This window comes from Neofelis nebulosa, chromosome 17, assembly GCF_028018385.1.
Source record: "Neofelis nebulosa isolate mNeoNeb1 chromosome 17, mNeoNeb1.pri, whole genome shotgun sequence".
Lineage (NCBI taxonomy): Eukaryota > Metazoa > Chordata > Mammalia > Carnivora > Felidae > Neofelis > Neofelis nebulosa.
Genome location: NC_080798.1, coordinates 11927895 through 11943435, shown reverse-complemented (window position 1 = coordinate 11943435; position 15541 = coordinate 11927895). Strand labels below are relative to the sequence as shown.

At 56.5% G+C, this 15541-nt stretch overlaps 1 protein-coding gene across 1 annotated transcript in view; it reads left to right on the top strand.

Moving 5' to 3' along the window:
- Nucleotides 1-15541, top strand: part of CLPTM1 (CLPTM1 regulator of GABA type A receptor forward trafficking) — a 32583-nt gene that overhangs the window by 13224 nt on the left and 3818 nt on the right. The window contains exons 3-9 of the mRNA XM_058706223.1: nt 4464-4587; nt 5993-6151; nt 7742-7859; nt 12130-12215; nt 13062-13182; nt 13752-13996; nt 14714-14807. Coding sequence (XP_058562206.1) covers nt 4464-4587; nt 5993-6151; nt 7742-7859; nt 12130-12215; nt 13062-13182; nt 13752-13996; nt 14714-14807 — 947 coding nt within the window. The remainder of the gene's footprint in view (nt 1-4463; nt 4588-5992; nt 6152-7741; nt 7860-12129; nt 12216-13061; nt 13183-13751; nt 13997-14713; nt 14808-15541) is intronic.

The window sequence follows — 15541 nt, the reverse complement described above, 5'->3', positions numbered from 1 at the left end:
CAGATTCCCTCCTGCCTTTTTTCTACCGTCAATAGGTTTTGCCCCTTGTCTGCATGGCCCAGGGTGGCTGCTGAAGATCCAGCCATCACATCCACATTCTAGGAGGGAAGCAGAAATCAAGGAGGCCTATTCTTTCTCTTTAAGGACACTCCTCTAAAGCCCAGCACAATACACGGTGTTTACATTTTATTGGCCAGGACTTCACCTTTTCTCCATTTCTAGCTGTTAGCGAGGCTGGAATTGTAGTCTTTATTTAGGAGTTCTCTTTTTGAGACAAAAGGGGAAGACAGATATTGGGAAACATCTAGCAATCTGCTACAATTTTGTTTGGGGCTTTTCTTTTGTTCATTAAAAGACAAAAGGAGTGCCTGGGTGGCTCAGTCGGTTAAGCGTTTGACTTCAGCTCAGGTCATGATCTCACGGTTCATGGGTTTGAGTCCCGGTTTGGCCTCTGTGCTGACAGGGCAGAGCCTGGAGCCTGCTTTGGATTCTGTGTCTCCCTCTCTCTCTGCCCCTCCCCTGCTCATGCTGTCTCTCTCTCAAAAATAAATAAACATTCAAAAAAAATTCAGAACAAAAAAATTCAAAACAAAAAGCCTTAAGAAGAAAGTAAAAATCACCTAAGGATAACCATCAGTCATCATTACTCTATTGGTGGTGATCCTTTTACATGTTGATTCGTATAAATGCTGGGGTTTTTTTGTTTGTTTGTTTTGTTTTTTTAAGTAGGTTCTTCTCCCAACGAGGGGCTGGAACTCCCAACCCCTGAGATCAGGAGTCGCATACTCCACTGACTGAGCCAGCCAAGTGCCCCTGGTTTTTTTTATTTAGGATTTTTAAGGCAGTATTGTGTCTTGTGGCCTATTGTTTTTGTACACCTTCCCCCTACTCTCCCAAACCAGGAAATCCATTTGAAAGTCTGATGCGTACCATTTCATACCTCTCTGTCTGTGTGTGGTTTTGGGTTTTTTTGTGTTTCGTTTGTTTGCTTGTTTTTTTTTTTTTTTTTTTTTTTTTTCAACATTTTTAATTTATTTTTGGGACAGAGAGAGACAGAGCATGAACGGGGGAGGGGCAGAGAGAGAGGGAGACACAGAATCGGAAACAGGCTCCAGGCTCCGAGCCATTGGCCCAGAGCCTGACGCGGGGCTCGAACTCACGGACCGCGAGATCGTGACCTGGCTGAAGTCGGACGCTTAACCGACTGCGCCACCCAGGCGCCCCAGTTTGCTTGTTTTTTAAGTAACCTCTACACCCAATGTGGGGCTAGAACTCACAATCCTAAGATAAAGAGTCCCATGGTTTTCTGACCAAGCCAGGCAGGTGCCCCTTTAGAACTTTTCCATCTTCCCCAACTGAAACACTGTACCCATTAAACACTTAACTCCCATTCCCTCCTCCCCCTCAGATTTGTTGTTTTTTAACATGTTTATTATACAAAATTGGAGTCCTATTCTACATACTTTCCTTCTCTTCCTTTCTTTCCATACTTGCCTCTCTCTTTTATCTAAACAAAATTTTTTTTTTAATGTTTATTTATTTGGGAAAGCACACACTTGCGTGAGCGGTGGAGGGGCAGAGAGAGAGGGAGAGAGAATCCAAGTAGGCTCTGTGCTGTCAGCACTGATCCCAACTTGGGGCTCGAACCCATGAACTGTAAGATCAGGACCCGAGCTGAGATCGAGAGTCAGATGCTTAACCGACCGAGCCACCCAGGCTCCCTTCGCCTTTCTCTTTTAATAGTATGTCCTGGAAATACTGCGAAGTCAATGCTGATTCTAAGGCTGTGCAATATTGCGTTTATTCAGTTTTGTGGATTGAAAATAGGACGCCAGTGTATTTGTTTTTGTGTCATTTTGGTTTTGTTTCTGTTTTTTCTGTCATGTTACTGAATATACGGTACTTCTGCCTCAAAGTAAACTCTGCCCCCCACGTGAGGCTCAAACTCATGACCCCGAGGTCAAGAGTCACGTGCTGCCAGCATGGTACTTTGAAAGTTCTCTTGGGGCCCCTGGGTGGCTCAGTTGGTTAAGCGTCCGGCTTCGGCTCAGGTTGTGATCTGACGGTTCATGGGTTCGAGCTCTGCGTCGGGCTCTGGGCTGACAGCTCAGAGCCTGGAGCTTGCTTGGGATTCTGTGTCTCCCTCTCTCGCTGCCCCTCCCCTGCTCATGCTCTCTCTGTCTCTCAAAAATAAACATTAAAAAAAATAAAGCTCTCTTGATGCAAATTTTGAGGGTTTTTTTTTTTTTTAATATTTTTTGAACGTTTATTATTGAGAGACAGAGAGGTAGACCCTGAGCAGCGGAGGGGCAGAGAGAGAGAGGGAGACACAGAATCCGAAGCAGGCGCCAGGCTCCGAGCTGTCAGCACAGAGTCCAACGTGGGGCTCGAACTCACGGACCGCGAGATCATGACCCGAGCCGAAGTCGGACGCTTAACCGACTGAGCCACCCAGGTGCCCTCAAATTTTGAGGGTTTTTGTAACAGATTCTGCAACATCAGAGTTGAGTTGTTGTGAGCATCTCAGAATTATTTGTCGGAATAATTTCAGACCTAGGATGAACATATTTTCTCCAGGAGGACATGCTTTCCATCCACTGGCTGCTGGGGGCATCAACCATCCGAGGTCTCTTTGCACCAGGTGATTCCTGAGGAGGGCCCGGCCTCACCTGCCTCCTGGGTCCTGGGTGTGGGGCCCTGTGGGGTCTTAGTTTCTCATGTCGTAGGTCTCTGGTTACCCTGTGTGGGTCTCGGCTAGCATTTCTGTTACCCACCAGAATACCTGGCAAGTGTCCTCAGACATAAAAAGAAGCTTCTGGTAGCGTTTCATTTCTCTTGTTTCCAGTCTTCCCTTCAGTTTTTGCCTGGTAAATCTATAGTGTTGTTCATTCTTCAGTGTTTTTTTGTTTTTAATTTAATTTTTTTAAATTTGCATCCAAATTAGTTAGCATATAGTGCAACAATGATTTCAGGAGTAGATTCCTTAGTGCCCCTTACCCATTTAGGCCATCCCCCCCTCCCACAACCCCTCCAGCAACCCTCAGTTTGTTCCCCATATTTATGAGTCTCTTATGTTTTGTCCCCCTCCCTGTTTTTATGTTATTTTTGTTTCCCTTCCCTTGTGTTCATCTGTTTTGTCTCTTAAAGTCCTTGTATGAGTGAAGTTGTATGATTTTGTCTTTCTCTGACTAATTTCACTTAGCATGATACCCTCCAATTCCATCCACGTAGTTGCAAATGGCAAGATTTCGTTCTTTTTGATTGCCAAGTAATACTCCACTGTATATATAGACCACATCTTCTTTATCCATTCATCCATCGATGGACATTTGGGCTCTGTCCATACTTTGGCTATTGTTGATAGTGCTGCTATAAACATGGGGGCGCATGTGTTCCTTCAAAACAGCGCACCTGGGGGCACCTGGGTGGCTCAGTCAGTTGAGCGTCCGACTTCGGCTCAGGTCATGATCTCACAGCTCGTGAGTTCGAGCCCCGCATCGGGCTCTGTGCTGACAGCTCAGGGCCTGGAGCCTGTTTCGGATTCTGTGTCTCCCTCTCTCTCTGCCCCTAACCCACTCGCATTCTGTCTCTGTCTCTCTCAAAAATAAACATTAAAAAAAAAAAAAAAAAAAAAAAACAGCACACCTGTATCCCTTGGATATATTCTTCAGTGTTTTTAAGAAAATGTATTTACAGGGGCTACCTCAGGCGGTGGAGATTATAACTCTTGATCTCGGGGTCGTGGGTTCAAGCCCCACGTTGGGTGCAGAGATTATTTAAATGAATAAATAATTAGAACTTAAAAAGATAGTATGTATTTACATATATTCGTACATAAACTTGATAAAAAAAAACATACCTAAGAGAACCACGAGCAGAATATATCTTTGCTACATCAAGATACATAATTATGTATAGAAATCCAGCATTGATATGTTCTTAGTATATTAATTTTTACTAATCTTTTCCAAGTTGTTTCCAACCGCAGTGTTGGCCTGAATCGCCTAGCCCAACATTACTAAAACTTGGGACTAACCCTTGACTCACTGTCTGCTTCTCAAGTACTTCAGTTGACTTGAAGTTCTAGAATGTGGCTCTCAAAGGTGCCGTGCCTCCAAAATGCTGAGGTTCCAGATTCTTAGGGTCCTCTCACTTTGGGGTCCCAGAGGCCTGGCGTGTTAGGTTTCCTAGGTCTGAGGTTAGAAGGTCCAAGCCCTTGCAGCCCCGCGGCCACCAGGGCCTTTTGGGAAACGTGGGCAGCACCCCAGATATGGCCTCTGGGGGCATCTTGTCTTCCCAGCAGCCCGGGGGCTGCCTTCTCAGGGGCCCTCCCTGCTCCCTGCTCCGTCACCTGCTCCGGGTCAGGCCCTACCTAGCTGGTGCTGAGTCTGGAGGAGGTCAGGCAGACCCACGTTGCAAAGAAGAGGCTTGGGACTCACCACCTGTCCTGCTTGCCTCCTCAGGATCTTCATCATCTGGGTCATCAGCAGCTGGTTCCGCCGAGGGCCGGCCCCTCAGGACCAGGCGGGCCCCGGAGGAGCCCCGCGCGTCGCCAGCCGCAACCTGTTCCCCAAAGACACTTTAATGGTAACCGCCGGCTGGGAGGCCAGACTCAGGAGATGACGGTGTGGGGGAGGGTGTGAGGGAGCGGCGTGAGCAGTTGGGACAGACAGGTCCCTGGTCACTGTCAGCCGCGCACGGGTCTGGGCTTGAGGAGCTCCGGGTCCATTCTCAGCCCATGAGACCTGTGTCAATCTAGCAACACGCTTAAGGAAAGAGTAAATTCTGGTTTTGTGGGGAAGAGAGACATCAGAGGTTTCACGCAGTTGTTCGCAAACGCTTTTAACAGGGCCTGTACGTACTTCAAAAGTCCGCTTAGGTTTCAGAATTGTGAAGAGAGGTGTGCAGGGGACGGGTTGGAAAGAAACAGGAGGGAGAGAGCGAGGAGCCCAGCAGAGGGGGACGAGGGACACGCATCCTGTCCTGCAGGATCCCGAGTGGCCGGGGTTTGGGAGCACCCGCAGCCAGTGCTCAGACCCTGGTAACCCAGACTCCTCCCGCCTTTGTGCTTCTCCGCAGCTCTGGGATCCCCGACTGCACAGAGTTCTGGTTAGCGGGTGCCCACTGCTCAGATGTGCTTTATCAGTGGGCCTCTGGGGCTCTGGACAAAGATGGCCAAGGGGACTTGTGAAGGGAGGGTGCTCTCTGAGACCTGGTTTCTCCACTTCCCTGGTGTTTTCAGGGACCAGCTAACCCTCTTGCCGCTCTGACTGTGCTTTATCCACAAGCCTGCAGAGCTCTGACCAAGAAGGCTGTAAGACTGAGAAAGGAGAAGATAATTCCAGAGACTTTGATCCCTTCTGACCCCAAATTCTTCTTTCTTTCTTTCTTTCTTTCTTTCTTTCTTTCTTTCTTTCTTTCTTTCTTTCTTTCAAGTAAGAAGTGGGGCTCAAACTCACTCCATTGCTAGCCAGCCGAGCCAGTCAGGCGCTGCCCCCAGATTCTAAGTGGCAGGCTGGCTGTTCTTTGGCTGTTTCTTTTTTTTTTTTTTTTTTTAACGTTTTTATTTATTTTTGAGACAGAGAGAGACAGAGCATGAACAGGGGAGGGGCAGAGAGAGAGGGAGACACAGAATCGGAAGCAGGCTCCAGGCTCTGAGCCGTCAGCCCAGAGCCCGACGCGGGGCTCGAACTCACGGACCGCGAGATCGTGACCTGAGCTGAAGTCGGACGCTCAACCGACTGAGCCACCCAGGCGCCCCTCTTTGGCTGTTTCTTGCTCATGGATGCCACAGGCTCGGACCAAGACAGACGTGGTGGCGGGGGAGGGTTGAGAAAAAACATTTATTCTAGCAGCTGCCGTTTTTCACCTGCCCCCTTTCCGCTCCCTCCACAACACCAGGGGTATCAGTGTGCTGCCGGCTCTTTATCCCCCAGCCTTCAGAGGCTCGGCAGCAGCCCTGAGCCCCCTCCCCGCCCGCCCCCCCCCACAGAACCTGCACGTGTACATCTCCGAGCACGAGCACTTTACAGACTTCAACGCCACGTCGGCGCTCTTCTGGGAACAGCACGACCTCGTGTACGGCGACTGGACCAGCGGCGAGAACTCGGACGGCTGCTACGAGCACTTCGCCGAGCTCGACATCCCGCAGGTGGGGGCAGCTCCTGGGCCGCTGAGTGCAGGCTCCAGGCCGGGCGCTGTCCTCCGTTGTCACGCTGTGTGACCACAGGGAGGTCCCCAAGGTCTCTGGGCCTTGGCCTCCCCATCTGAAAAATGTGGGTGGGGTTGAAATTGGTCTGGGATCCTCCCAGCTACCTCTAGGGCGGAGAGAGAGCTTAGGTGACTTACAAGGTCAGATGGCTCGTGAGCGATTCGAGCTCAGGCGAGCTCAGGCCATCTGGCTCTGGACTCCGGCAGCCCCGGGTCCGAATCTGCCTCCCCCAGGGAGCCTTCCTTGACGCTCAGGCTCGGGCAGCTGGCCTTCTCTGGACTTCTGCATCCAAGCCTGCCCGCTCTGGGTTGTCCCTCCCAGGGCTGGTTTGGTCACCACTGTGTCCCCAGCCCTGCACGGCGTGGGGCCGATACCTCAGCGAATACGCGTGTCAGTGAAAGTAATGGATCGGTGGACCAGTGGGTGGGGACGTCTCTCTGGGGCTGCCCTGTCTTTCATTTCTCCCCAGCGGGTCTTCTCCTCAGCCCCTGGGTGGGGGGGAGTGATGTCTGCTCTGGCTGGGTGCCTGGAAGTAGGGTGCGTGCACGGTCTTTCCGAGGCGGGTAGGGTAGCTTGCAGAGGAGTGGCTCGGCCGAGACCTCAGGCCCGGCCCCCGGCCCCGTCCTCGTCCTCGTCCTCGTCCTTGCCACGAGACCCCAGGAAGGCCGAGGGGGCCGCAGGTTGGGTGGTGAGAGCTGCTCCCCAGCGTCCAGTCTAACCCTCCTTCCCAGCTGCTTTGGGGTGGGGGGAGGTGGCTCGCTTGTGCCTGATTTTAACTCACTACATGCATTTCCCACTCGGGGCCGCAGGGGAGGCACCGGGTTTGGTCAGGAGCCTTTGCCGGAGTTTCCACGGGAAAAGCAAGGCAGGCAAGGGAAGCAGCTTAGGATCGGCTAGTTCGGTGGGCTCTGGGCTGGAGGGGTGGTCTCCAGCGGTGTGGACCTGGTGCTGGGTGATTCAGGGCAGCTTGGGGTATGAGATCAGGCAGACCAGGGGAGTGGGCAGGAGTGTGGGCTTGGATGGGCAGGTGAGTTGTTTGTCTCTAGGCATTAGTAGCCCTGGGAGGGGCGGCCTCTCCCCAGCCAGGGGAGCCCCCCCCCCCCCAAGATGTTGAAACAATAAAAATACACAAAACATAATTAACACAGAGGTGGGCTTAAAAGGCAGGGAAGTGACGGGGACACGGTGTGGCCGAGTTAATCCAAGCTCTGCTTGAGGAGCAGACGGGCCTCAGGCACATGACCACCGTCTTGGGTTTCCTCACCTGCGTCAGGTGGGAGTGAGAGTAGTCCCCTTCCTGGGGAGATCGTAGGTGACAGATACGGGCACTGAGGCCCCGCCAGGTGGAGCCCAGGGTCACACAGCCAGGGTGCGTTCGAGGCGGGCCTCGGACCTGAGCGTGTCTGACATCAGTGGCTTGCCCGCGGGCGCCCGGCCATGCCGGCCCGCGCCAGCACTCCGGAGCAGGGGCCCGGAGCCGGGTGCCGAGAGGGGCTCAGCCTTTCCTTTTCCCGTCGGTGTGCCTTGCAGAGCGTCCAGCAGAACGGTTCCATCTATATCCACGTGTACTTCACCAAGAGCGGCTTCCACCCGGACCCCCGGCAGAAGGCCCTGTACCGCCGGCTCGCCACCGTCCACATGTCACGGAGTAAGCACCCCCACCGGGCGGCAGACCCCCAACTCCAGGCCCACAAGGGCAGGCAGGAACCCCAGCCGGGGGGGGGGGGGGGGGGGCGCAGCTGGGGTGGGCAGGCCAGCTCCAACTGGTAACTGACAGGGGAGGAGTCAGAGAGCAGGTAGAGAAAGGGACTTTTGAAAGTGGGGACGGGCTTCCTAGAAGGGGAGGGCAGGGGGAGGGCGGGGCTGGCTTGTGCCCGCTGCCAGGCCTGGTGGGAGCGGACGTTCCAGAATGGTCTGTGAGGGAGCAACAAAGAGTAAGCAGGGTGAAGCCGGGAGGACTCTTGGGGCTCATCTCCTGTGTGGCGTCTGTAACCGCGCGAACGGGTCTTGCGCAAACGCACCGCCCTGCGGGGGTCCTGTGGGGTGGTGCCTGGCTCCCAGGGTGTTCCCGGGTGAGTGTGCTGTGAGGGCCACGCGGCTGGATGAGGCACCCCCCTCCCCGTCCTCATTCTGGCCGGCCAGCCGTCTGGCGCTGGCTGTTCACCAGAAGAATCCCGACTCTGTGGATAAAACCCAGGGACTCCGAGTGACCCCGACAAGCCCTGGGGGAGGGCCGGCCACTTGGGACTTCCGACGTAGTCTGACCAGGGTTTTTCTCTGCCCGGGGCTTCATCTTCAACTTCAACTCTTCTTGCGCATACGCGGTTTAAAATCCAAATAATTCAACAAAAGGGCGCGAGTCCTGTCTCCCTTCACCTCTCCCCTTTCCCCCCCTTCCCACTCCCCACAGCCAACTGCTCTCAAGCTCCGGTAGCCGTTCTTCGGCTACTTGTTGAACCTCCACAGTTCCCGATTAACCGGGTGATGCCGCGGTTTCTTGGTTTTTCAGTTTTAGACATTTTTCTTCACTTCCTGCTCTGGAAGAGAAAACCCTAACACAGGAGTAAGATTTTGATTACGTTAATATTCAGTGGCGTGGCTTGTTTGCATCCGAGCCACATGGTGAGCACAGTTGTTTTTCCCTTCCGGTCCAACTTCTCATTTTGCACGAGCTTCATCGTGGTTGGCGTCTTTTTGCTCCCACTTTGTGTCTTTGTCCTGGAGTCCACCGTGTCCTGATTGGCCGCCCTGTAGGACTCTCTCACCGTACTTGGGCTTCAGCAGATCTAGAAACTCCATGGCTCCCTCAGGAAGTTCCCGTTCCCTTCTTGTGAGTCTCGTGTGCCCACCTTGCTTTTAGTTCATCGTGCCTGGGGATTGAGTTCAGATCCCTCCGGCTGTTTTTGTGTGGGGCAGTGATAGATGTACGTCTCCTCGTGCGGGTTAGGTCTTTGCTAATTTTGGAGGGTATAAAAATATCCCAGAGGACGATCTAATTTTTTCATTATCACCTGTACTGGGCAAAAAAAAAAAAAAGGTCGGTGACCCTGTCTCAGTCTCCAGAACTGATTGGCAGAAGTCCCCTCGCGTGTGCTGAGCTCTGCCGTGTGCGTGTGTCTGTGGAACGTGATGTGTGGCATCCGCTAGCGGGATCTGGTGCAGGCAGAGGCAAGCGGAGGGAGCGTGGCTTGCGTGGGTAGACTCCACAGGTGTGGCCCTGGGAGTGGGATTTGTCGGGAGCTCCGGGTTACATGTGCCGGACACCTCGGAGGCTGCCTTGAACGTGGCTCAGGAGGGGGGCGGCTCGCCCGCCTCTCATTTGCCCCCGACCGACGCCAGTGTTATTTTCTGGGGTTTTGCCTTTTGGTGAAATGTGATCCGTATTCCTGCGCGGCTAAGGTCATGTTCGTGGTCAGCGTGACACGTGTTGGCGTGGTCTGCAAAATAGCATCTGTAGCCCATGGACCTGAACATGAAAAGCCCACTAGGACCCTCCAGGCCTCCCTTCCCGGCCTTGCAGCTGGACCCCTTGGAGCGGGGCTTGGAGGGACTCGGAGCTGGTCCCACGTCAAGTCCAGGGGGAAGAACGGGAGTGTGGGATCAGAGAAGTCCCCTCTGTCTCTGTCCCCAGAGGGCCAGTAGTTAGGGCATAGAGGAGGATGGTGTCATAGAGCTAACAGCAGCCACAGAAGTCCTTTACGCTTTCTAGTGGCCACTTAGTGTTAGCAATAGTTTTATTGAGGTCAACACGTTGTCATTTCAGTGTGGAACCAATGGGGAAAATTGGTGGGGTATCTTCGTCTTTGCCTTAAGTTTGTTTGTTTTTTTGTTTGTTTTGGTTTGGTTTTTTTTTTTTTTTTTTTTTTTGACGTTTTTATTCTTGAGAGAGAGACTGAGCTCGAACGGGGGAGGGGCAGAGAGAGAGGGAGACACAGAATCCGAAGCGGGCTCCAGGCTCTGAGCCGTTAGCACAGAGTCCGATGTGGGGCTCGAATTCATGAACGGTGAGACCTTGAGCCAAAGTTGGACACTCAACCGACTGAGCCACCCAGGCGCCCCCGCCTTAACTTTTGAAATCTAGTGTGTGTTATGCACTCACAGCAGATCTCGGTCTGGCCCAGCCACGTCATCAGTGTCCACAGCCTCCTGTGGCCACTGACTATACTGGCTGGTGCCGTTCCGGGAGCTGTAACTGCGAGAAAAGGGGACTCTTGTCCCCCACGGAAGGCAGGGCCATCTCATGTTATAGGCCATTTTGCATGCCACCAAATCATAGAATGCCACCTGAGCCGAAGCCACTCTCCTTCTGGGGCCAGGCCGGATACGGCTCCTCCCTTCCCTGGACAGCCTCTCCCTGGAACAGGAGCAGGGCACGTCCGCCTGGAAGGTTCCCTCCAGGATGCCCACCCTTGGGTGTTTCCTGCTCTCCCTGGACATGGAGGCAAGGTCTCCAATGAATGGACGTGGGAGGAGTGGTGGGTGATGTTGACGCCGACAGGGAGAGCAGCAGGCTCTGGCCTGAAACCAAAAGCCAATTCCCAGAAGGCTTTTCACACTTGAGCTCATCCATAGAGTCCAAGAGTCCCGAGCCCTGGTTCCGAGTCGGTGAGAGGGATCTGGGCCCTGTGGCTGGTGTTAATGTGACGGGCAGGGACCCTGTAGAGCAGGGAGCCACTTCCCAGCGGTTCTGCCAAGAAGGGGTGGGGCTTTGAACCCCATTCTCCGGAGGAGGGACTGAAGCCCAAGGAAGCGATGTAGCTCACGGAGGTCCCTCGGGGAGCCGGAGCCGGGATGTGACCCCAGAGCCCCCACCCTTGGCCCGCTCCCTTTCGCATTTCCCCCTCTCTCCCCGGCCCTCGGGCAGGAGGGAGTCCTGGGAGGGGCGGAAGAGCTGAAGAGTACAGGGCCAGGGCGGAGGAGGGGAGACGGAGCTCAGGCGGGCACCGGCGTCCTCTTCCTGGCAAGTCTTGGCAGTCTTCCGGGCAGGATGACAAGGGGGCCCGTAGCCAACCTGGCCTCTGCAAGGGGAAGTGAGGTCCACTGCCGGCTGGGGATTCACAGCCCCTCAGTATCTCTCACATTGGTGGCTCCGGGCCTTCTCCAGAACTGTCCACAGCCCCCCTGTTTGTGTCTCTGGGTTCTACTAGTTGTCAGTCCTGGGGTTGGCAGACCGGACGAGGCAGCGAACGAGCCAGCCGACGGGGAGGTGAACTTGGGGCCGGGGCAAAAAGTGGTGGAGGAGACAGAAGTGGCAAGGAGGGCGGCTGGCCTGTCACCAGGGACCTGAAGGGTACAGAGGAGCCAGGCGGGAAGGTTCCGACCACGGCGGGTGCGTGCCGGGGAGATGGAGCGGCACCTCGGAAGGCCCGGGGTTGGCGGGTGCGAGGAGAGAGGAGTGAGGCGGGCGAAGGCGGGAGGTCGGTGCGGCCGTGGTGAGCGTGGCAGGCGCCCTGCTCCAGGAGCGGGAGCCTTCGGAGGCTCTGGAGCAGCTGCACGTGAGCTGATCCTTGGTTCAAAAGGATCGCTGCCTTGTGGAGAGAAGGTGATGGGGGCAGGAGCGGGCCACCAGGGGGCCGGGAGGAGAGCGTGGCCCGCGGGTGGGAGGAGTGGTTGGATGCGAGGCACGTGCTGGGTGGGGGGCGGCCCCGGGGCGGCCGATGGAATGGGCCGAGCGGATTCTGGAGAAGGGCCACTCCAGGGCTTTGCCGGGGGCAGTACGGCAGATGTTGGCGTCGCTGTGACGTTGGGGGATTGGGTGACGGGGTTTGAGGGGGCAGTTGCGGCTCTCCGGCCACTGTTCTCGTCCGCTGCGGGCTGGGGGCCAGTGCGCGGCTGTTGGTGGGCAGAGGTCCGGTGTCCGGTGCCGGCGGGTCTCATGTCCACCCTCTTTCCCCTGCCCCCCCCGCCCCCCCCACCAGTGATCAACAAATACAAACGCCGGCGATTTCAGAAAACCAAGAACCTGTTGACAGGAGAGACCGAAGCTGATCCAGAAATGATCAAGGTAAACGCGAGCACAGCTGTCGGATCTTGGGGGAGCACCTGGCCTTTCACAGCCCAGCAGCTGGCGTCCGCGGGTTCCCCTGTGGCACTCCCACTGAGCCGCTGTGGGGGCTTGGTTGGGCCACCTCACCTCTCTGTGCCTCAGTTTCCTCTCTGGAAACCGGGTAAGGAATCGGAGCTACCTCTCAGGCTGGGGAGGACTCCGGGCAAGCATACAGCAGTCAGCACCTACAGAGCAAGCGTTCTGCCCGCTGAACACGCACGTACTTAGACGCTTCTCACCAGCCCCGCCGGGAGGGTCCTGTCACTGTTCCCATGTTCAGACCAGGAGACTTGCCCGGAGTGTCACAGTCAGGACCCGGCAGGGCCCGGGTTCACACCCAAGCAGCCAGGCCCCAGAGCCCAGGCTCACCCTGGCACAGAGTAGGCACCTGATGATGTGACTCTAGCAGGAATACTCCCTGGCAGGCTGGGGTGCTGGGGAGTTAACCCGTGATGGGCACCAAGACCTTCCTTTCTCTACAAGCTGGTCCCTGGTGAGAGGGATGCTCCCCAAGCCCGGAGGCTGCGTGTGGGTCCCACATCCGTGCTGTCACAAGGCCAGGCTTTGCAGCCTGGTACATGACCCCATCCACGACCTCAGGCCTGGGTCTCCTGCTCTGTTAGGTAGTTGGGGGGATTCTGTAAAGGCTGGCATGGGGACCGTCTGCGGTGAGCCTTTGGCCAGTGGTCACCGTGATGGTTATTGTTCTGCTGTCTCAAATGTCACGGGAGCCCTCAGGAGAAAGCAGGCAGGTGTCTCTGAGGCCCCCCTCTCCCAACCCTGCCTCACTCTGTCTCCCCTCAGAGGGCCGAGGACTATGGGCCCGTGGAGGTGATCTCCCACTGGCACCCCAACATCACCATCAACATCGTGGACGATCACACGCCGTGGGTGAAGGGCAGCGTGCCTCCTCCTCTGGACCAGTGTGAGCCCCCACCCGCCTCGGGCCCTTGCCCGGGCTGTTTCCTTGTCTTTCCACCCCCACTCCCTGAGAGTTTTGGTCCCCACTACCCCCAGCACTCCCCTTTATTTTCTCTCCTTCCTGTACCTTCTGGTGACCCCGGCACTGACTGCCCGCGTGCGTGCCAAAACCAGTCCTCTGGCAAGTCTCACCTGGCTCATGAGCTGTTGGACCCAACGTCTGAAGTTAGGACAGCATCGCCTAAAAACCCAGATTTCTGACTTCTTTCACAAAGCCGATATGTTGGAATCATGGATGGGGCAGCCGTGGGCTGGAGCTGAGCCCTAGCTGTCCCCTTCCGGCGGGGTCCGCCTGGCTCTTTTGCCCTGTTCCCTCCACTGAGGTCAGGCAGTCCTTTGGCCCCTTGTGGTGTAGCCAAAAAGCGTCCCCTGTCAGAGGGGCCCCGTCAGATCCCTGCAGGCCCCTGGATGTGCTGCCTTTGTTCTTGGAGGTCCGAGGGCTCTCCCCAGCCTCTTGGGTGCCGGTGGCCTCCAGCCCGGGCTAAGAGGCGCCCCTGCCCCACGTGCCCGCAGATGTGAAGTTTGACGCCGTGAGTGGTGACTACTACCCCATCATCTACTTCAACGACTACTGGAACCTGCAGAAGGACTACTACCCCATCAACGAGAGCCTGGCCAGCCTGCCGCTCCGCGTGTCCTTCTGCCCGCTGTCGCTCTGGCGCTGGCAGCTCTATGCCGCCCAGAGCACCAAGTCGCCCTGGAACTTCCTGGGGGACGAGCTGTATGAGCAGTCGGACGAGGAGCAGGACTCAGTGAAGGTGACAGGGGACAGGGGGCTTTCCAGCACCTTCCCGGGCAGCGAGAGGGGAAGGGGGAGGGGAGGTAGCAGCCTGAGGACCTCCGGCCCGAGCTGCCTGCCCAGCTCCACAGTCTCCTGGGCCCCCTCCTGCGGCAGGCCCCGGCTGGCTCGGGGGTCCTGTCTCCGAGGCTCCTGTGGACCTTCTTGTCACAGCCTTTATGTCAGCTTGGTTGGGCCTTCTGGGTCTGGACCTGCGTTCCCCTCCCCCCACCCGCCGCCACGGCCTGTCCCCTTGACCCTGAGCTCTGACTCCATGACTCTTCTCCCCCTTACTGTGTCCTTGAACGTCTGTTGTTTCCACCTTTCTTCCTGGCCTGTGTCCGTGACCTGGAGACTCAGTGGTGCCTCCCTGGGCTTGTCTCTGGTGTTGAGTTTCCAGTCCTCACCCCAGCTGTCCCTTCATGTGTCTTGGTCACTCTGCTTCTCTCCCCATTACTGTCTCTCCACCCCCTCGCCTCCCGTCTGTAAAGCACTTGCCCGCCTCTCCGTGCCCACCTGCCCGTCCTGACCCACTCTCCTCCTGGCCAGTGTGCTCTCTCTGCCCCGGGGCAGCCCCCGGGCTCCGGTCTTCTGGGGCCCAGGGGAAGGGGAGTGGGGCTGGCTAACGAACATGCCGCAGCGGTCACCCCTGGGCAAGGGCGCAACGGTGCTCACCGGCATCTCCCCCCACCCCTAGGTTGCCCTCCTAGAGACCAACCCTTACCTGCTGGCGCTCACCATCATCGTGTCCATCGTCCACAGCGTCTTTGAGTTCCTGGCCTTCAAGAACGGTAGGGTTGGGACCCTGGGGCCGATGAGAGGCCACAGGGGCTGGGGATAGGAGGGTGTGCGGTGGGGGCTAGGGTCTGCCCCCTTCCTTCCCTCCTTCCCCATAGGTTCGCCCTCTACGTGGGGTCTCTCAGCCCCGCTCTCCAGAGGCCTGAGGAGCTGGGGAGGGTAATGGCCCCAAAACTCCCAGCCCAGAAACTCCCATCCAGCGGGTGTGGCACCGGGGAAGGCGCTGGCCTGCTGTGCCGGCAGAAGCCAGGATGGCACCACCAGGAAGCGGGGCTGGGGAACTCCAGGGCTGGGAACAGGGAAGCCCCAGGGCTACTCCCGCTGCCCTGCACAGCAGCTCTTTGGTGGGAGAGGCCCCTCAAGGCTGCGCGGATGGGGACCACCTGAGTGGGGAGGCAGCAGCCCTGTCCCCAGAAGGCCCCTAGGTTCCAAAGGCCAACAATGCTGATGGCCAGCGTTTCAGGGGGGACTGGCCAGGTGCCGGGCTCCGTTCTTAGTGCCCTCACTAGGTAACTTGCCGAGTCCCCATGACCCCAGCCCCACGAGGAAGCCTGTCGTTACCTCTGTGCTTAGGGGTGAGGAAGTGGACGCTCAGGGAGGTTAGGTAACTTGCCCGTAGTCACGCAGCTCCCACGTGGCAGAGCCAGGATTTGGACCCGGGCGGAGGCTCCATCACCCAGTCTCATCCTCTAAGCCCCGTGGGCCGCTGCTTCCTTCCCCGGAGAGC